We start from the raw sequence: 22,635 nt of genomic DNA, 5'->3' as shown, positions 1-22,635 counted from the left end.
GCGTGATTTACGCAGATAAGTCTACCTCTGCGTGGCAGTTGCCCTCAGTTAAGACTACTATCTATGACAGTTGTGTTATAAACTACACATGAAATGTGTTCATTATGATTTGCAGGCGACCGGTATTTCTGAGGCCGGGCAGAACTTACTCTGAAGTTCCTCCAACCTATGAAATGATACAATAATGTTGTCACACACCAAACTGCGACACATATCTCAAAACGTCTTTAAATGATTGTTTGAAAGTGCATCAGTACGTTTGTTCTTAACAGCCGCCTGATGGTACACTTTGATAGTTCTTACTGGTTTCAAACAGCGGCTGTTCTGCTTTGTGAACTAACCAACACTTTGATAGTTTTTATTTGTTTCAAAGAGAGTTTCTTCGACTTCGTGAAATAGCAAATACTTTGATAGTGTTTATTGTTTCAAAGGGGCACCTTTGACTTTGTGATTGATGATCTGGTCTCATATTACTAGACAGCAATCTTGATTTCACAGAGACGGCTGTGGAACCAGTTGTAACTATTGGAAAGCAGAGACGTTCCAAAGCCATCTTCTGTTGACTGTCAGGGTTTGAAATCATTCAGGAATCCGGGACCAGGAAATGCAGCTTGACATAACTGTCATCGCCATTTTACTGTTTGTCAGTAATTGTAACTGTTATTTTCGAAGTGAACTTTTCACAGCAATGTCCGAATGTTCTGAAGATGTCATTCTTCCGGTGACACCTGTCTACTCTGATGTTGTGGCATCTCAAGGTCAGTGTTTGGCAAACTGTCTTGGAGATTCAAACTGCATGTCCGTCAATCTCTGTGATGACCCCCAGAGTGGACATGTGTGTCACAAACTACCTGAGACATCAAACGGGTCGTGTTCCGATCTGGAGGCAGCCGCTGGTTGTGTCTTTCTGGAGCCGGTGAGTGGTTGATAAATGTTTGTTACAAGTCTCCAGTTTATTGCTTTGAGTTTGTTCTCCTTCCATCGTTTGCTCTGTCGTAGCACTAGTATGGTTCGATGGCAGGTCAGAAAATGTTTCCGACGTTTCCAGTTTATATAAGGCTGGCGCATTGTTCAACATACAGGGGAATTGTAATCACGTCTTCTGCGGAGGAAATTTTGTCACTCTGAAAATCAGAAACAAAAAGGGGATTTACCCAAGTGTCACTGTTTTGGTTTCAGGTGAATATGTGCCTACACGGAGGAACATATAACGATGCCCTGTCCAGGTGCGACTGTTATGATGATTTCACTGGACCATACTGTGAGAGGCGATACAGAGGTGAGACATTCAACAAGACCCTCAACTACACATAACTGAATCTCACGAAACGAAAAAATACCCAGACGTTTCTGCGCTGTTGTTTGGTACTCAAAACAAAACACACTTGTTCTTCAAAAACAGCGAAAAATCTACAAGAAACTATTCCTCTCAGAGTCTGGGATTAGCAGAGGTATACATCCCAGAAGATCTGACCAGTTCAACAAAGACTCATTTGGTTCTTCTTGTTCGTTTATGTTCCTTGCTAACCCTCCTAAAATAACACAATACCTAAACTAAAGTTAATTTAGAAAAGTATGTCATGTATTTTCTATTTTTCAGACTGTTCCGAGGCCTACACAGGTGGAATGCGAGGGGGGTCATCCGACTATCGAATCGTCATCATCCGGCCACTGAACGCTCCGAGGGAGTACGAGGTGCAATGTTTTCTAGCGTATGGAGGGTGGACGGTCGTTGAGGAACGAGCATATGGCTGTCCGAATGATTACAACAAGACATGGGCGGAATACAAGACTGGCTGGACCACGCCGTGCAACAGATGGCTCGGACTTGAAGCTCTACACTACATCACAAACCCACGTACAACCCAATTCGACATGTCCGTGAGTGGAACTGGTTCATTGAGCGGACAACACTATTATACTAATTTCAAGATTGGCGATGAAGCCAGTGGGTTCACTCTAACCTACACTGGGAACTATAAACATGAATCTAAAGCCTCCGGGAATGGGTTTGAGTACGGAGGAGCAAACAATCACATTAACGGTCAGAGGTTCGCCACGCTGGACAGACCCGACCCCTCGGGATGCGCTGTAAGTGGCGGGGCAGGGTGGTGGTACGGGACTGACTGCCCTCTTACAAATCTCCATAAGAAGTTCAATATCAGTGCGTCGGCGTCCAACATGGCTCAGTGGCCAGACGACAATGGCGTCCTCGAAAAAGTAGTCTATCTGAAAACAGAGATTATGGTGTTTTGGTAGCAGACTTTCTAATGAACTAACGCTGAGTAATGTCTCACAAATATAGCATAGGCCATGTTTCCTCCCGAAAATAGGTACCGTGCCGCATCTATCATAACACATGCCCCCCCCTCCCCCCTCCTTCCCCACCCCATCCACACCCACACCCACACCCACCCATAATGGCATGTGACCTTCACATGTTAGTACATGTATGTTTGGACATGAAAACCTGGAGCTCCGTAGGTCCCTTGGTTAAGCTCTTCATGGTTATATTGGGATCTGGATGCTGGTTTATATTTAATTTTTTTTCTGGCAATATCCTGAACAATGCTTTCTTTTGTTTTTGTAAATATCCACATTTTGTATAGATGGTCGAAAAGTGATTTTCCTCATCTTCATCAAAGAATCGCATGGCGAAATACACGTACAAGCAAAAGTGATTTATTCACGAATTCTGTATTTCGCTAAAAAACACATCAGTGGTCAGAGGTTCGCCACGTTGGATCCCCCTGACCCCTCGGGATGTGCTGTAAGTGGTGGGCAGGGTGACTCCCTGACCCCTCGGGATATGCTGTAAGTGGTGGGCAGGGTGACTCCTTGACCCCTCGGGATATGCTGTAAGTGGTGGGCAGGGTGACTCCCTGACGCCTCGAGATGTGCTGTAAGTGGTGGACAGGGTGAAAGTACGTGACTGACTGCCCTCCAACAAATCCCTCCAGAATGTTCTTCAGTTTGATATGTCCAGATGACAGTGGGCTTATACTACAGCCTGGGCGCTAAATGTGCAGATAATCGTCCAGTCTTAGGTACGGTCAGATGAATCTTGCATCGTTTATTTGTCTGACGAGTTGAACCCGTAACAGATATATGCATTTAAATGAAATAAATTGATGTACATAATATGACAGTTGCAGTTTTCATAACTATTTTTGAATCGAGCGGTCGAATAATAGAACTTATGACACCTGTCGTTTCGATTGTATACGTCGATAGTTTTGAATCTGTTATTCTGGAAATCCTGTTTCTTAAAAACGCAACTGACTGATAAGAAGTGAGGTGACATTTAAATCAATGTCGCTATGAAGATTATAGCTTTTTCATAGAGGCGTACGTGTGAGAACATGGCTGTATCTATTACAGGGGATAGCTTAGTGGTTACAGCCGAAGAGTCGTCGATCCCTCTCATTTCTGGCCTCTCGTCATATTGCAAGGATACTGCTTCATACTTCAGCTAGACGTTTAATAGTGCTTACACTGAGAAGCTATTGCAAAGTGTAACGCGGTCACCACACCGTCTCCTGTCTTATTGTCATAACGACAGGGATTCGAACACTGACCTCAGGTCTCTGGGGCAGTTTAAGGGGCGGTGGGGTTTACGGGACACGGGGTAGATTCCCCACATTGGTACAATTTGTAAAGCTCATTTCTAGTATCCTCGACCTTGATATTGCTAGAATATTGATGAAAGCGGCGTAAAATCACACTCACTTATTCTTGTGGCTGGTTGACATGGTTTAAGTCTAGACATTGAGTATCGAGCAGGAAATATGAAGGTGAAGCAGCAGGTGCTTGTGATGTGTGATGTGTGATGTGTGATGTGCTTGATGTGTTATCAATCAATAAAACTTACGTCCGTGGCCCATTATGTTCGTTCCTTTGTACATTTACATATGGTCCGTGGTTGAGGTATCCGGACATTCGTTTATACGGACAATGTCAAGAAAAACAAAAGTGTTCGGATAAACGGGATATGACTGTAGTCACTCAGATGGAGAGATGCATGCTCTATCCACAACACGGTGGATCCTTACTTAGTGTGTACTGAACCCAAAACGTTTCACCCAGAAATATACTGTGACATCAGTTACTACACACTATACTCTGTTTGCAAAACCAGTACTGATGAATTTCACTTTTAACAAAAACATAAAGTGAAATTAGGATTGCGAATCCTCATAATTTCACCTTGCCAGATGAACATTTACAGTTCAGAATTTTGTTCAACTTAAGATTAACGTTGTTTAACAAACGATCGAAGATACAAATCGCTGTTACTCGTTTGAATTACAAGGGGGTATGCACATTAAATGGAACAGGGTTGATACAGGGTTGATCGGACCCTAACACACATGTTTCACTGTTCTAACTACTGCGCTTACCCCCTTATAATACAAACCAATGATAACGATTTGAATCTATGATGGTTTGTTGAACAAATTTCATCCTAAAATGAATAAAATGCTGAGATTTAAATGTACAGTATCACAGCAAAACCATGAGGATTCGAAATCTTAATTTCACTTTATTTGACTTATTTTTTTGTTTAAAGCGAAATTCATTGATACGTGTTCACTGCAAACAGACTATAGAGCAACACATGCAATACCACCACAATTACGTAGTGTCTCAATAGCTAAACTATGTGGCAACAACATTTAGTAATCCAGGTCTTATTAAACAAAATCAGAGCACACAGAGAGCAAAAGTGAAAAAAGAGTCATTGTTGGACATCTCGGATATCTCGAACAAGGACAATGCTCTTTTCGCTTAATCAGAACTCGGCGAAACATTTATACACGTGTTTCCATCCGTACTGAACAAGTACATTACGGGGCAAAACATAGTTATCACTTTTAGGGTAATTGAATTACAAACATTATTATATACGTTTCAAGTCCTTCCTGAACGTTAATAGTTCTGAGACCGGCAGATGTAATAATGAATCTTATGATTCTAGATTCTTTCCTCTTTTGCCATAAGATGAATATTTATTCAATTTACTATGGAATGCATATTTTACATTTTTTGTAAAACAGACGATAAGTACTTCGACGACATGGTATGGCTGCCTCTCCAGAGGAATGGCCTTGACCTGTCCACACCTTCAGCGCAAACAACAATGACAACTGGGAGAGAGGTCTTCGCAGATGAAAGTCGATTCAGCCTGTTCGAGTTCGAGTTTGTCGTTCAAGAAGTTCCTCCGTTCGACGGAGACGACATCAGGGCTTGGAGCAGCATTTGTGGCCAGGGAATAACAAGGGTGGTCATCATCAATGGAAATGCCCAGCGATACAGGGATGGCAGATTAAGGCTATTTCTGGTTCCCTTTATTCGACAACAGCCTAGAGAAATCGTTTTGCAGCACGACAACGCAAAGCCTTACACTTCGAGAGTACTTGAACAAAATTAACGTTTTGTCTTGGTCAGTGCTATCTCCACACATGAACCTAATTATAAATATCTGATCATCTTGATCGTCAGCTGAGACAGCGTGTACCACAGGAACCTGAACAAACTCTTTGGCTTATGGAACAGGATTCCTGCAGACGCCATCCTCTGACTGATCATGTCAAAAAGTAAACGTGTGTGGGCGCGTATGATGTCTGGGGTGGTCATGCCTGCAGTTGCTAACGTGTCCGGTGACCCCTGCCTCATTATGTACTCTTATTGAATGAACTCTGATTTGCGTAATTCTTAATTTTGACCTCTTTACTCTAGCTTAATTATTTGCCCCAAATCCAAGACCACCATTACGATGAATTTTCTGTGAAATTATTGGAAATAAATTTCTGATTTGTAAAACAGTGTTCAGGAATTCTTTTTTTTTTCATGAAGTGAACTCGGGGAAGACTTTCTTTTTGCCTGGTAGTTTATATACGTCACCAATAAAGTGACGCAACAAGGTCGTAATATATGAAGCCCATTTCTGGTGTCACTCACTCCTCCCTCCCGCATTTATATAGATACAGCCAGCTTTCTACAAGCTGCTATCAGGAAGCGGCTACTCTAAAATACTACCACATAGCAACGAATAAAGAATATTTAACTAGGCGGGATAATAAGGCTATATAGCAATGTCGTGACTGAGACACGTGCGCCGGTTTTGAATCTTTAAAATAGGTTTTGACGCTGGGAAGAAGCTGCTTTCAATGAGTGTTCGCCAGTTCAGTAGATGCACCCACCGAATAAGCTTACCCACGACATGACAAATGGACACCAGACACGTTGTGAGAAATACTCCGTTAACTTGTCAAACGAGGTAATATTTCGGCGAACATAAACAATTAAGTCTGGAAAATTCACTTTAGCACCATTCCTGTCTATGAACAACAAAACGGTAAAACATAGCGACGACGTTCACCCAAGATGCCCAGACTGTGGCCAATTGTGACGTCTCCAGTGGCGCAGACTACACTTACGATGGGGTGGACGAGTGTGGGGAAGGGTTTTCTTCTTGAGTCAACTTTCTTTTTCCACCCCGATATAATACCAGGGTATTTTTCAACGACTCTTACACGAACGTTACACCGGTCTTTCTGGTAAGGGGATTGTCTCAGAGAATGAGCTTCTATGCCCAGTATCTTAATCAGAACTTTGATAATGTTAATATTTTGTCCTTACCAGAAAGATCCCCTGATTTCTCTTTCACACAATGCACATATTCAAGACAAAAATAAGAGACGTTTAAGATGTCATTCGTCCATATATATGCATAGGTACACGTGTAGCACGAGATTTGCCGGATCATGATTGTTTACTCTGGCATATGCAATAACCGTGTAAGAAAGTACAAAAGACAATCATCACAATACTGATGTGGTATACGACTTTAAGCACATGGAGAACATGCTACGATTTACGTCAGCGCAACGAGAGAGACCCAGTGGAATGTGACGGATGGGGTCATCAAACAGCCATATCGCCAGCATCTTCCCGTGAAGGCGACAAATTATCATCCAGCTGTTTAGAGGTGTTCTGAAGACAGGTCAGACAGCGAAACATTTATACACGTGTTTCCATCCGTACTGAACAAGTACATTACGGGGCAAAACATAGTTATCACTTTTAAGGTAATTGAATTACAAACATTATTATATACGTTTCAAGTCCTTCCTGAACGTTAATAGTTCTGAGACCGGCAGATGTAATAATGAATCTTATGATTCTAGATTCTTTCCTCTTTTGCCATAAGATGAATATTTATTCAATTTACTATGGAATGCATATTTTACATTTTTTGTAAAACAGACGATAAGTACTTCGACGACATGGTATGGCTGCCTCTCCAGAGGAATGGCCTTGACCTGTCCACACCTTCAGCGCAAACAACAATGACAACTGGGAGAGAGGTCTTCGCAGATGAAAGTCGATTCAGCCTGTTCGAGTTCGAGTTTGTCGTTCAAGAAGTTCCTCCGTTCGACGGAGACGACATCAGGGCTTGGAGCAGCATTTGTGGCCAGGGAATAACAAGGGTGGTCATCATCAATGGAAATGCCCAGCGATACAGGGATGGCAGATTAAGGCTATTTCTGGTTCCCTTTATTCGACAACAGCCTAGAGAAATCGTTTTGCAGCACGACAACGCAAAGCCTTACACTTCGAGAGTACTTGAACAAAATTAACGTTTTGTCTTGGTCAGTGCTATCTCCACACATGAACCTAATCATAAATATCTGATCATCTTGATCGTCAGCTGAGACAGCGTGTACCACAGGAACCTGAACAAACTCTTTGGCTTATGGAACAGGATTCCTGCAGACGCCATCCTCTGACTGATCATGTCAAAAAGTAAACGTGTGTGGGCGCGTATGATGTCTGGGGTGGTCATGCCTGCAGTTGCTAACGTGTCCGGTGACCCCTGCCTCATTATGTACTCTTATTGAATGAACTCTGATTTGCGTAATTCTTAATTTTGACCTCTTTACTCTAGCTTAATTATTTGCCCCAAATCCAAGACCACCATTACGATGAATTTTCTGTGAAATTATTGGAAATAAATTTCTGATTTGTAAAACAGTGTTCAGGAATTCTTTTTTTTTTCATGAAGTGAACTCGGGGAAGACTTTCTTTTTGCCTGGTAGTTTATATACGTCACCAATAAAGTGACGCAACAAGGTCGTAATATATGAAGCCCATTTCTGGTGTCACTCACTCCTCCCTCCCGCATTTATATAGATACAGCCAGCTTTCTACAAGCTGCTATCAGGAAGCGGCTACTCTAAAATACTACCACATAGCAACGAATAAAGAATATTTAACTAGGCGGGATAATAAGGCTATATAGCAATGTCGTGACTGAGACACGTGCGCCGGTTTTGAATCTTTAAAATAGGTTTTGACGCTGGGAAGAAGCTGCTTTCAATGAGTGTTCGCCAGTTCAGTAGATGCACCCACCGAATAAGCTTACCCACGACATGACAAATGGACACCAGACACGTTGTGAGAAATACTCCGTTAACTTGTCAAACGAGGTAATATTTCGGCGAACATAAACAATTAAGTCTGGAAAATTCACTTTAGCACCATTCCTGTCTATGAACAACAAAACGGTAAAACATAGCGACGACGTTCACCCAAGATGCCCAGACTGTGGCCAATTGTGACGTCTCCAGTGGCGCAGACTACACTTACGATGGGGTGGACGAGTGTGGGGAAGGGTTTTCTTCTTGAGTCAACTTTCTTTTTCCACCCCGATATAATACCAGGGTATTTTTCAACGACTCTTACACGAACGTTACACCGGTCTTTCTGGTAAGGGGATTGTCTCAGAGAATGAGCTTCTATGCCCAGTATCTTAATCAGAACTTTGATAATGTTAATATTTTGTCCTTACCAGAAAGATCCCCTGATTTCTCTTTCACACAATGCACATATTCAAGACAAAAATAAGAGACGTTTAAGATGTGATTCGTCCATATATATGCATAGGTACACGTGTAGCACGAGATTTGCCGGATCATGATTGTTTACTCTGGCATATGCAATAACCGTGTAAGAAAGTACAAAAGACAATCATCACAATACTGATGTGGTATACGACTTTAAGCACATGGAGAACATGCTACGATTTACGTCAGCGCAACGAGAGAGACCCAGTGGAATGTGACGGATGGGGTCATCAAACAGCCATATCGCCAGCATCTTCCCGTGAAGGCGACAAATTATCATCCAGCTGTTTAGAGGTGTTCTGAAGACAGGTCAGACAGCGAAACATTTATACACGTGTTTCCATCCGTACTGAACAAGTACATTACGGGGCAAAACATAGTTATCACTTTTAAGGTAATTGAATTACAAACATTATTATATACGTTTCAAGTCCTTCCTGAACGTTAATAGTTCTGAGACCGGCAGATGTAATAATGAATCTTATGATTCTAGATTCTTTCCTCTTTTGCCATAAGATGAATATTTATTCAATTTACTATGGAATGCATATTTTACATTTTTTGTAAAACAGACGATAAGTACTTCGACGACATGGTATGGCTGCCTCTCCAGAGGAATGGCCTTGACCTGTCCACACCTTCAGCGCAAACAACAATGACAACTGGGAGAGAGGTCTTCGCAGATGAAAGTCGATTCAGCCTGTTCGAGTTCGAGTTTGTCGTTCAAGAAGTTCCTCCGTTCGACGGAGACGACATCAGGGCTTGGAGCAGCATTTGTGGCCAGGGAATAACAAGGGTGGTCATCATCAATGGAAATGCCCAGCGATACAGGGATGGCAGATTAAGGCTATTTCTGGTTCCCTTTATTCGACAACAGCCTAGAGAAATCGTTTTGCAGCACGACAACGCAAAGCCTTACACTTCGAGAGTACTTGAACAAAATTAACGTTTTGTCTTGGTCAGTGCTATCTCCACACATGAACCTAATTATAAATATCTGATCATCTTGATCGTCAGCTGAGACAGCGTGTACCACAGGAACCTGAACAAACTCTTTGGCTTATGGAACAGGATTCCTGCAGACGCCATCCTCTGACTGATCATGTCAAAAAGAAAACGTGTGTGGGCGCGTATGATGTCTGGGGTGGTCATGCCTGCAGTTGCTAACGTGTCCGGTGACCCCTGCCTCATTATGTACTCTTATTGAATGAACTCTGATTTGCGTAATTCTTAATTTTGACCTCTTTACTCTAGCTTAATTATTTGCCCCAAATCCAAGACCACCATTACGATGAATGTTCTGTGAAATTATTGGAAATAAATTTCTGATTTGTAAAACAGTGTTCAGGAATTCTTTTTTTTTTCATGAAGTGAACTCGGGGAAGACTTTCTTTTTGCCTGGTAGTTTATATACGTCACCAATAAAGTGACGCAACAAGGTCGTAATATATGAAGCCCATTTCTGGTGTCACTCACTCCTCCCTCCCGCATTTATATAGACACAGCCAGCTTTCTACAAGCTGCTATCAGGAAGCGGCTACTCTAAAATACTACCACATAGCAACGAATAAAGAATATTTAACTACGCGAGATAATAAGGCTATATAGCAATGTCGTGACTAGACACGTGCGCCGGTTTTGAATCTTTGAAATAGGTTTTGACGCTGGGAAGAAGCTGCTTTCAATGAGTGTTCGCCAGTTCAGTAGATGCACCCTCCGAATAAGCTTGCCCACGACATGACAAATGGACACCAGACACGTTATGAGAAATACTCCGTTAACTTGTCAAACGAGGTAATATTTCGGCGAACATAAACAATTGGAAAATTCAGTTTAGCACCATTCCTGTCTATGAACAACAAAAAGGTAAAACATAGCGACGACGTTCACCCAAGATGCCCAGACTGCTGCCAACTGTGACGTCTGCAGTGGCGCAGACTACACTTACGATGGGGTGGACGAGTTTGGGGAAGGGTTTTCTTTTGAGTCAACTTTCTTTTTCTTCCCCGATATATCACCAGGGCATGTTTCAAAGACTCTTAGAAGCACGTTACACCGGTCTTTCTGGTAAGGGGATTGTCTCAGAGAATGAGCGCGCTGTGATTAACATCTGCAGCAAGGACGCTAGTGATGCTGATTTAGCGGGACTATTATGCTGTGGAGTAGCTGGATGGGAATTTTTACAGGTCACGTGTTGCTGGGATTGTACACCAGGGCCTGGATTTTCTAAGGTCTCTTAGCGCTAAGATAGTCGTAAGTTAATGTTAATGTATGGCACTTATGACAATCTTAGCCCCTTCAGTCAGCGTCTTGCTGACGGTAGACTGAAGGTGCATCAGCGACGGAGAGAACGGTTGGCCCCAAACTGCATGCAAGATGTTCATCCCTTTGGAGACGGTTGTGTTATGGTCTGGGAAACAATTGTCGGCGAACAGAGGACACGTTTAGTGACTAATCAGGACAATCTGAATACCTAGCGTTACTGTGAGTAAATGTTGCGACCGGTGATACTGCCTTTCAAGAGTGAACACCAAAGACGTTTTTCCAAATAATGAAATGTGTTCTTTGGAGCCCATGAATGTTTACTGCAACAATGCTCATGCTAAAAGTTTCATTTTATTGTCGGAATTATGTTTAACATTGTGCCTCAATACACATATGAAATTATATTTCATGGTTTGAATATTTTGTTGTTATTTGAACAAATTGTGCCTGTGCCTTGTGCCTTTTGAAAGCCGGTTTGTGAACTACAAAACATTTGTTTTTCACTTGTGAAAAGCAAACAACATTGCCATTTGTATTTTCGAGTAAGCACAACAGAAGACTAAGAGGTGTACACGCCTACATGATCTCTACCATCAGCAATAATGTAAAATGTGACCCAGCGTCATTTATTGATTTTTTGGCACAGGATCCTGACAGTTCTAAGGGGAAAATATATGCAAACAATTTATACAGTTCTTTTACAGATACAAATATTCACAAAAGTCATGGTTTGAGCTTGTCTGTCTGTGACATAACTATTCTAATGTGAAGTAAAACATCAATGATTACATCATCCCAGAAATGCACGTTCTTCTGTGTACCTGGAATCATGTCGATAAATCAACAAACACTTACCAAACACTTAACCATTATCCGTTATTGTGTGTATCCAGGCAATTACTTCAGGTAGCTGAGATGCAGATGAAAGCACAACATGACGTAACCATGACAGTGGGAGTGTCTTTTTGAGCAGTTCTGTGACAAATTATATTTTGTAAATGCCATTGTATCTCTTTCAAGGATTCTTAAAGGATAAAAGTTTCTCTGATAACAAACTCAGTAGCAAAGAAAGACCTCGAAATTATAAGGAGCAGCACCTGCAACCTAAAAGGATAAGGATGAAGGCTGTGTCAGTCATGATAGACTCGTGTGTAAAGATCAGATTTCAAGCTCATGTGCCAGTTATTTATATTCTGGTACTGTTTGTTCGCTTTTCCTGTTCGAGTGAGTTTAAGGAGCAACTTTTCACAGCAATGCCCGGATGTTCCAATGGTGCCATTCTTCCGGTGACGCCTGTCAACTCTGATGTTGTGGCATCTCAAGGTCAGTGTTTGGCAAACTGTCTAGGAGATTCCAACTGCACGTCCGTCAATCTCTGTGATGACCGCGAGAGTGGACAAGTGTGTCACAAACTACCTGAGACATCAAACGGGTCATGTTCAGATCTGGAGGCGGCCGCTGGTTGTGTCTTTCTGGAGCCGGTGAGTAACTGTCAAATGCTTGTTACGTCACCAGTTTATTGCTTTGAGTTTGCTCTCCCTCCATCGTTTTTCTGTCGTAGCACTAGTATGACTCGATGATGGACAGGTCACCTCAGACAGGTCAGAAAATGTTTCCGACGTTACAGACCTTTTCAGTCACATTTGTAACTTTTGAGATTATTTATCAATATCCTCGGTATTAAGTAATCAGAAATACTGTGACCTTTAATTGCAGACACTGACAATAACACTTAAGTGAAATTCAAACCCCGTGACGGAGAAGGTGGGATCGAGAACCCGTTTACTGTGTGACGAGCAAACGCTTTAACCATTAGGCTACTCTCATGTCGCCAAAAGAAAGTGAAAAGAAGAGATAGCTGCAAGTAAAGTGATGTCAGATGAGGAAGGTAGATACTGGGAATGTTACAACAGGAATAAGCTAATAAAATCATGTAAACGTAAGAATATCAATAAGGACATGATGAAAGAAAGGGACAAAGTAAAGCAAGAATGGACAAAATGTTGCCATGGTATGAACCGCTGGTACAGTCTTCTCTTCTCTGCTATTCCGCATGAAGTGTCTGTGTCTGTGTCACTTCCAACAGAATTGGAACAGAAGAATCTCGAACTCAAACTTGTCACTTGATAGCCGCACCAAATTTTGATGGGCTCTGTGTGGGCTCTTTATGTGTCATAGTAATTTTACAGAATAGAGTCCTGCATATGGGTGAATACGGTTCAAGAACAGGGCGGTCGTGGTGCTGTCATCCATCACTAGCAAGGTGATGGTTGTGACACTATGGCCGAATTCAGTGCTCCCTGTTGACCACTGTGTGACTCAGGCACTGTAGTGGCGTCCACTTTGCAGTCATTAGTTGACCAGTGAACCACACACCATGTCCTCAAGGTTTCTCTGAGCCTACACCAAGTTAGATATTGTGCCCATCTGTAAGGCAGGGGTGTTCCCTTCTACCAGCTGCAGCGGCCTGCAGTTCTTTCTAACGATTTGGATTCCACTTCTCTATTGCTTGTACAATTCTTCAGCATGGGTCATGACTGCGTCTTGTTAGACAAAATTATCATCACGCTTACTGGTATTCCTCGATCGTCCGGATCTCGATCCATATTTTTCTTCACTGTGGCTAAATCCTTTAATAACCGTGTGGTTTATGTTAACGTTCAACACTGATTATGGGACAGGATACCCATGCATGGCAATAAGTTGCCATCATGTTTTGTCTAAGAATCTAAGTATTATCATGCATGAAGTTTGTTTTAGTAATATCGTATTTAGAACACATCAGTCAATGAAGATCCGCAGTAAAAGTTGCTGTTTATCGCAAGGGGCAACTAACGTGGTCGGGTGGTCAGGGTCAGTGACATGGTTGGCACATGTCATCGTACCCCAGCTGCGTAGATAGATGGCCACGGTGTTGATCACTGGATTGTCTGGTCCAGACCCGATTATTTACGGACCGCCACCATTAAATAATTAAATATTTAAATAACAATGAATCAACCAGTTCTAAATCAGTTCAGAAAACATACTGCAGGTATGAAATGTATACCACAGTGTGTGAATTAACATACGGCAAATAGAGTTTGAAATAATGTGTACAAGATAAAGTGCGTGTGTTACATGTGAATTCTAGTGTCTTATACGATGGTTGATTTTGGACCTGAGGGAAAATGTTTTTCCAGGATCCAGCTGCTAATTGTAGAAAGAGATTGAACTGGGCTGTCGTTAGTTGCACCTCTATATCAGTTGAAAATGGGAGAAGTTTGAGTCAGAAACGACAGATGAATTGCAAATTTTAACATTGTACAAAATTGCCTAAATATAAAATAGTACACGTGTTTATCATTCACTAATACCCAGCAGCTTTCTGATATTTGAACATTTTCCGGACTCCACCAAAAAGTTTTTTAAGAAACTATCATCATTGAAAACGCAAATGTGTGTGTTCCAGAACATTTGTCAGTACCCTTGCTGATACTCCTAAAGCTTTTGATGCCCGCTTACGCAATTTATTAATAACATAAAACGGTTTGTCCCTTTCGGCTTCAGCACGGAAAAATCGTACACTTTAATCATTAACTTTTCACGTCAGCATTCAAATTCATTTTTCATCAGACATGTGTATCCCGTGCACGACGAGATAGTGGCTGTTCCGTTTCTGCGGTTTCACCCCCACCTCGACAGATAACAACCTTTGCATTTTCAATTTCAATGTTTATAGTTTTTTAAACAACGTTTATGGTGGAGTCCGGAAAATCTTCAACTATCAGACAGGTGTTGGATATTTGTAAATGATAAACATGTGTGCTATTTGTGTTAATGTGGCATTTATGTACATTGATAAAATTTGCAATTGATCGGTCCACTTATCAAACGGACTGTAGTTGTGGCCTGGGTAATGAAAAGCTGTAGAACCAGGTAAGTATTCCGTTTGCCTGGAACACACCTTCAAGATTAGCATTATTTGGACGGGGAGTAGAACTGATCCGATGGTATCATTAGGGCGGTCAATGGTGGTCGATGGTGTTGTCTGAAACAGCATCATCACAAACAACAGCTGGTGGTCATGAGATTTAACTGAGTTGACAGCCTTCGAGCTATTTGTCCAGTAGGTCAGCGGCAGAAGGCATGGGATGATGTGGCTGGCTGACTTGACTTTTTGTTAATGGGAAGGTTATTACAGCATTTGACACGTGCAGATCCGGGTTAGAATTGATCTTCAGCAACCCATGCTTGTTGTAAGAGGCAGCTAACGGGATCGGATGGTCAGACTCGCTGGGTTGACACATGTCATCGTATTCCAACTGCGTAGGTCGATGTAATGCTGTTTATTCATGGATTGAATTGTTCAGACTGCCGCCATGTAGTTGGAATATTGCTGATTGTGGCGTATTCTAACTCACCCACTATGGCTGGAATTTGTCATATTTATACACAAAACATATCCATATACATCTGGATATACATCCACCTCAGCATGCAGTGTCCCCTAGTGGCATAAAATTCAGGATGGCAACCGACTTGGCTAAAGTCTATCTATGTTAGTCTATGCTCAATATATCATAATTTTCCCGTTGTCTTCAGATAATTCCCCAGAAGCTAGACTGCGCTTACAGACTACAATAGCTAACAGTATTTATAATGACACTCCTGTAGCCTACCAGTGTTAGCAATAATTTACTTAACCAGCTTGCCATGAGGGCCTGGTGCTATCTGCTGGCTTTAAAATCTACAGGCCCTGAATGAAATCTGCAGACCCATTTGGTTAAAGTCAAACCGATAAAAACTAGACTACATTGTTCACAATTTCACACTGTTTCAACAAAATTAAGCGATGCGTAATAAGCACACAGAGGAGTATTTATTTGTCAGACTGGTGGTGTTGTCATTCCTAGGCCAAAGCGTAAGTTATCGTAAAATGATGACTCGTGGAGGATTCCCGAACGTTAATAAAGTAAAAAATTGGAAACATTCCAGTTATAAATAATTGACAGATAATTTACTGAAGGTCATAAGGGCCTGAACATATTTGAAACTGCACGTCAGATATAATAACAACCGGCGCTGGGTCTGTGTGTCGGTGGTTGTTTCGAACGCTGCTTGTAGCCCCTTTTTTTGCCAGCTCCATGTCATCACTGTCCTTGTTCACATTCTCTGGTGGATACACCGGCTCTTGTTAAAAACATATGTTCAGGGAGCATCACCTCAAATGATAATGCCTTGCATTCTCGTGGTCGATGGTGTTGATTGCCACGACTGTCTGAAAATCTATTTGAAGCAGGTCATTTTGCCCATGCTGAAATTGTTGTTTCCGTAAACAAATATTTGAATACCCGAAGAGACATGTATGTAATCGTGCGAAATCTCTGATATAACGGAAGAGGACATTGCAGTAGAACTCAAATCACTGTTTAACGATTTTCCTTGAATGATATCAGCTGCGAACACCTAATCTCTCTTCAAGCAAGGCTGGCACATTATGCATATATACTCTTCAAAATAAGTAGGGGAACCTGAACTATGAAGTCTGGTAGAAAGAAAACCCACTTGTGTGTGCAGCATCATTTCATGTTATCATTACATGCAAACACGCTGCATTGGAAGCATATGCGCAATGTCGGATCCTCCTACATGGGGTGTCACTATGAATCTTGACGTTTTTCAGGCAGGTCGATAAATCACTGTAGACCATTTTGTTTCCGATAACTTTCTTGCATCTGTGCATGGTCAGGGTTTTCAGGGTCAAATCACAGACTACTGACTGAAAATTGTAAACCTGAAATTTTCATGTCATACTCCAGTAACAATATAACTGAACGAACAGCTTTACTCTGAATGAAATCCATGTGGTGATGCATTCTCAAAACATCCATTATTATTGTATCAAAACTGAATCAATCCCATACATCTCCCAATTTCGACAATGGTACATTGAAAGTACAGTTCCCCTACTTTAAATACTTTATGGTGAATGGGTATATGCAAAATCGAGTCCACTGTTTCCAGTACCAACAATTTGGACCATTGGTCAGGGACACCACCACGCCCAAAGAGTGAGTGAGTGAGTGAGTGGATGGGTTAGCATTTAAAGGCACATTAGCAATATTTCAGCCATATCGCGACTTAGAAAGCTGTAGCATTTTATTAATGAATAAAAAGATAGAGATTATACTTACCTATACACTTAAACTATATAATATTGTATAGATGAGGAAGCAAACTATTGTATCGTTGAGGCCTTGCGGGGCGAACGTGTGGAGTCTAAATATCCCCCTAAGTTCGAGTGATATATATATTCACAATATATTAAATATATATATATCTCTCAAGGTACATCATCATACTTGAGATCATTAGAAAATTCTGCTAAAGGTACAGCTTGACGTGTACAGGTCTGACTATATAAAAAAAGTAGGGAATAATGAACTTTCAATTTGGATGGGAAGTGTAAACATTCACAAACGTTTCAAGGTAAGACATTTTATGAACGCATTTTCATTTTACTCTATTACCACCCCTAAACACAACGCATGATATGTAAAAAATCGTATACATGCAAATTACGTGCCGTGCACTAGTCATCTTTCAAAAGCGACTACATTCCAAATAACTATGGTTGTAAGGAAGTGCAAATGGTGATACACTCTCAAAACGTTCAATAATATTATATCAGCACTGATTGACTCCGATAAATCTCTTAAATATTGTTAATCGTAAATAAAAAATGAAGATCCCTACTTTTTTAAAGAGTTCAATTGTTTTAGCAGCAATACTGCGGTTCGATGTTGCTTGTAAATCGAGTCTGGATCAGACAAAAGATCATTTGATAATGAGATGTCTTATACTTGTGACAGACAAGAATATGTTGTCTATGCCCCTTTGTCATTATCGTCGTCTGTCAGTTTCCACTTTAACGCATAGATAACCCTGCATCCAGTTTAGGTGACTTCTACACACGACGCAGAACTAGAACCAGCTGCAGAGTCGGTACTGGTACCAAGACAACGTTCTATAAACCCTGATTACTTTCCTAGAACGGAAAATAAACAGTTAAGAACGAAAACAGGGGGAGATCTGAAACATGGAGAGATGACATCACTTTGAGACTTCTGTAAAGATTCACAACGGCTTTGAACTTCTATACATACCCCGGTTCTCAAACTATAAATGGAAATAACCCCCAAACATCGCGATCGCTTACGCCAAGTTGGTTTGTCAGTCCAGATTTGACCAGATTAGTATAGTATAAAGTCGTTGCCATTTCTTCAATACTCATGAGAACTTTGTAAAAAAATGAGTAATGACAGAATGAGAGTCAAGGATGTGGAAGTTGACTTAATGACTTTTATAAGTGTACTTTTAAAATCTAAATTACAAGAAAGACCAAGGATTCATGAACGATAACCATTCCTGATATCATGTTTTCAATGGGTAATTGGTTTCATTTAAGGTGAATGTGTGCCAACATGGAGGAACGTACAATGATGCCGTGTCCAGGTGTGACTGTTATGATGACTTCACGGGACCCTACTGTGAGAGGCGATACAGAGGTGAGGCATTCTGCCAGATCTGAAGTACCCCAATGTGCCAGCGCCATGGCATTTGAAAGAGTGAAAAAAAAGAACAAGTATTTTCAAGCAGTCCCTGTTGTGAGCTCTCAACCCACATGCCGAATATCTAATCCAACGTGATAAGATTATTAACATGCACATCAGTGGTCTTTCAGCAAACATTAGTACCGGTTTTGCAGGACAATGGCGCTCCTATATGAAAGGCATAACAATAACTCTTTTTGTGAATGATAAACGACTGGCCTCCGACAATGCTCAGGATTAACCCTGATATACATACCCAAGCAAGAACGCATTTCACCCTCATCTTAATAAATCTGCAAAGCCAATGCATAAAACTAGCTAGTCTTGACTATCCCCAGAAACACATTCTGTTTTGTGCAAAGGGAAAACGACCCTGTCTTGACTATAACCAGAAACACATTCCGTTTTGTGGAAAGGGAAAACTACCCAGTCTTGACTATCCCCAGAAACACATTCTGTTTTGTACAAAGGAAAAACTACCTGGTCTTGACTATCCCCAGAAACACATTCTGTTTTATACAAAGGGAAAACTACCTAGTCTTGACTATCCCCAGAAACACATTCTGTTTTGTATAAAGGGAAAACTAGCTAGTCTTGACTATCCCCAGAAACACATTCTGTTTTGTGCAAAGGGAAAACGACCCTGTCTTGACTATAACCAGAAACACATTCCGTTTTGTGGAAAGGGAAAACTACCCAGTCTTGACTATCCCCAGAAACACATTCTGTTTTGTACAAAGGAAAAACTACCTGGTCTTGACTATCCCCAGAAACACATTCTGTTTTATACAAAGGGAAAACTACCTAGTCTTGACTATCCCCAGAAACACATTCTGTTTTGTATAAAGGGAAAACTACCTAGTCTTGACTATCCCCAGAAACACATTCTGTTTTGTGCAAAGGGAAAACGACCCTGTCTTGACTATAACCAGAAACACATTCCGTTTTGTGGAAAGGGAAAACTACCCAGTCTTGACTATCCCCAGAAACACATTCTGTTTTGTACAAAGGAAAAACTACCTGGTCTTGACTATCCCCAGAAACACATTCTGTTTTATACAAAGGGAAAACTACCTGGTCTTGACTATCCCCAGAAACACATTCTGTTTTGTACAAAGGAAAAACTACCTGGTCTTGACTATCCCCAGAAACACATTCTGTTTTGTATAAAGGGAAAACTACCTAGTCTTGACTATCCCCAGAAACACATTCTGTTTTGTACAAAGGAAAAACTACCTAGTCTTGACTATCCCCAGAAACACATTCTGTTTTGTATAAAGGGAAAACTACCTAGTCTTGACTATCCCCAGAAACACATTCTGTTTTGTATAAAGGGAAAACTACCTAGTCTTGACTATCCCCAGAAACACATTCTGTTTTGTATAAAGGGAAAACTACCTGGTCTTGACTATCCCCAGAAACACATTCTGTTTTGTATAAAGGGAAAACTACCTAGTCTTGACTATCCCCAGAAACACATTCTGTTTCGTACAAAGGGAAAACTACCTAGTCTTGACTATCCCCAGAAACACATACCTATGGAAATTGTATCAATGAATCACTGAAATCAGTGGTGACACCATGCGTTCGCATAAAGCATGTCATGTCCTAGTGGCTGTCTTTCGATCTTCTATTCGTTGGCTGGTTTTAAGAAGTATGTAGTCTCTATATATTTTTCAGACTGTACAGAGGCCTACATAGGTGGAATGCGAGGGGCGTCATCCGACTATAGAATCATCATCATCCGGCCACTGAACTCTCCGAGGGAGTACGAGGTGAAATGTCGACTTGCTTATGGAGGGTCGACGATAGTGGACACCCGCGACTATACTTGCCAGAATGATTACAACAAGACATGGGCCGAATACAAGACTGGCTGGACCACGCCATGCAACAGATGGCTGGGACTTGAAGCTCTACACTACATCTCAAACCAACGCAGTGCCACCTTCGATATATATGTCCTTGGAACAGGTGCACTGATTGGGCAATACTACTACACTTCTTTCAAGATTGGCGATGAAGCCACTGGATACGCTCTCACTTACACTGGACATTACAATCATACCACTGAAGCATCAGGCAATGGACTTGAGTATGGAGGAACAAGCAAGCACATCAATGGTCAGAGGTTCGCGACTTGGGACCGCCCCGACCCCTCGGGATGTGCAGTAAGTGATGGAGCAGGGTGGTGGTACGGGACTGACTGCCCTGATACAAATCTCCACAAGAAGTTTGATATCAGTACGTCGGCTTCCAGCATGGCTCAATGGCCAGACAAGAATGGCGTTTTAGAAAAGGTACATTTTGTGGAAACAGAGATAGAAGTATCTTGGTAACTAATCATCTTATTACTGCATTTGTGTGGTCACTCAAAAACCTTCACAAACAAACAATGACAGCTAAAAAACATCACAGGTTTGTCCAACCATTCACAAGATTCTTTTTTGGCCACAGTCTAGAAGTCGACGATTGTTTTGGGTTGGTTTGCATTCTATGAGTATGGGCAGAATGAGTGACTAAGCTTCGTTTTCGTGGATTTGAACAATATTCCAGCAATATCACGGTGCGGGACTTGAACCCTGATTTTTGGCGTGCCGTTTTAACCCACTGACCCTGCTTGAGCAGAATAAATGATGTATTCAACATTGTATAAGGTTTTTGTCTCTAGGATGTGTGCTGCCTAAAGCAGTTTTGATTGCTTTGGCACGAGATGAACCCGTTGCCTAAATATGGCAGGTTTTCACTGCATTGCCGCTGGATGTGTAATGTCTGTGAACCACAAAACAACGACACGCGTGTTTGACATGAACATTGTGAAGCCACTGGATACATCGGTAGAAGTTGCTGACGCAATCGATTTCTGCTGGCTGTTCGGCAACAATACCGGGAATGGACTTCTGAGCCCGTTGGACAGAAGTCATGGGATGATGTGGCTACTGAACAGAGAGGTCGTAGCACGCATACAAAATACTCATCTGTAATTATTCGACAATGGGTAAGGTTGGCAATCTACCATGTCCGGGTGGATCAATAGCTTCCTGAAGTTTCCCCATCAAAGATATTAGTGAGAAAGTGTTTGTAGTGGTAATTGCTTCAGACATTATCCAGGCTGCACCCATCACAGAGGATGCAAAACACATTATTGACATTGTATTCTCTTCCTTGACCCTTGTCATTTCAATATACAGCCACGGTGGCCATCGACAGTAAACACTGATATTAAAATAAAGTTATAAAGAGAGCAACGTTAATTTCATCAATACTTTGCTCACGCTTGTTTTTGTGTACCTAGGTGGAAGAAGTTTGCCTTGTTTCAACAATATTTTAAATGAGCATCACTCCACAGTCTGTCAAGCTTTGGTGAGGTCCCTCCTCATGTAAAATGTGCTGTTGTCTGTCTACAAACCCGCCATTGCTTTACTGCCATCACATGTAAGTAATCTTAAAGGCGCTTAATCACACAACAATACTTTAAAAATAAAAATGCATTTCTCTCAATAATGCTACTAGTCCTCGGAGATCTGCCATCTGACTTATTGCGAAAAAAAATACGTATTCATAATACAGAATCAAATTTAAATGTTCGAATGAATTAATGCAGCACTGCATCAAATCGACTCTCGCAGTCTCTGCCGGCCGAACATTATTTCAAGCGAAGCTCATTGAGTTATGTCCCTTGGAGTGCTCTTTACGAATATGCTTCGCACAACTTGTGATTGAAACCATTTCGGCAAATACGGAAACACCGAATGCGACAGAGATCAGGTTCGTCCTTTGTTTCTTGTTCCCTGCCCGCATAGACAGTATTGATTCAGATCTAGATCCATATATTTTAGCTTCATATGACATTTTGCAAGGACGAC

At 41.4% G+C, this 22,635-nt stretch overlaps 2 protein-coding genes across 2 annotated transcripts; both read left to right on the top strand.

The window, feature by feature from the left end:
- Positions 1 to 604: 604 nt before the first annotated feature.
- LOC137256374 (fibrinogen-like protein 1) lies at positions 605 to 2,259 on the top strand. The gene is made up of 3 exons (XM_067794204.1): positions 605 to 916; positions 1,180 to 1,279; positions 1,601 to 2,259. The coding sequence occupies exons 1-3, from the start codon at positions 605 to 607 to the stop codon at positions 2,257 to 2,259; spliced, it is 1,071 nt and encodes a 356-aa protein (XP_067650305.1).
- Positions 2,260 to 12,310: 10,051 nt separating this feature from the next.
- Positions 12,311 to 21,108, top strand: LOC137255208 (fibrinogen-like protein 1). The gene is made up of 3 exons (XM_067792625.1): positions 12,311 to 12,655; positions 18,625 to 18,724; positions 20,450 to 21,108. Exons 1-3 carry the CDS (start codon positions 12,311 to 12,313, stop codon positions 21,106 to 21,108), a joined length of 1,104 nt encoding a protein of 367 aa, XP_067648726.1.
- The last annotated feature ends 1,527 nt before the right edge of the window (positions 21,109 to 22,635 follow it).

This window comes from Haliotis asinina, chromosome 11 (genome assembly GCF_037392515.1).
Source record: "Haliotis asinina isolate JCU_RB_2024 chromosome 11, JCU_Hal_asi_v2, whole genome shotgun sequence".
Taxonomy (NCBI): domain Eukaryota; kingdom Metazoa; phylum Mollusca; class Gastropoda; order Lepetellida; family Haliotidae; genus Haliotis; species Haliotis asinina.
The sequence above is the reverse complement of the archived record's forward strand: the minus strand, read 5'-3'. Positions and strand labels throughout refer to the sequence as shown.

What these genes read in the sequence shown, in the direction of transcription:
- LOC137256374 (XM_067794204.1), top strand. Translation starts at nt 605, where the DNA reads ATGCAGCTTGACATAACTGTCATCGCCATTTTACTGTTTGTCAGTAAT. An exon ending in GTTGTGTCTTTCTGGAGCCG is followed by an intron (nt 917 to 1,179) that starts GTGAGTGGTTGA and finishes TTTTGGTTTCAG; the next exon opens with GTGAATATGTGCCTACACGG. An exon ending in CTGTGAGAGGCGATACAGAG is followed by an intron (nt 1,280 to 1,600) that starts GTGAGACATTCA and finishes TCTATTTTTCAG; the next exon opens with ACTGTTCCGAGGCCTACACA.
- LOC137255208 (XM_067792625.1), top strand. Translation starts at nt 12,311, where the DNA reads ATGATAGACTCGTGTGTAAAGATCAGATTTCAAGCTCATGTGCCAGTT. An exon ending in GTTGTGTCTTTCTGGAGCCG is followed by an intron (nt 12,656 to 18,624) that starts GTGAGTAACTGT and finishes GTTTCATTTAAG; the next exon opens with GTGAATGTGTGCCAACATGG. An exon ending in CTGTGAGAGGCGATACAGAG is followed by an intron (nt 18,725 to 20,449) that starts GTGAGGCATTCT and finishes TATATTTTTCAG; the next exon opens with ACTGTACAGAGGCCTACATA.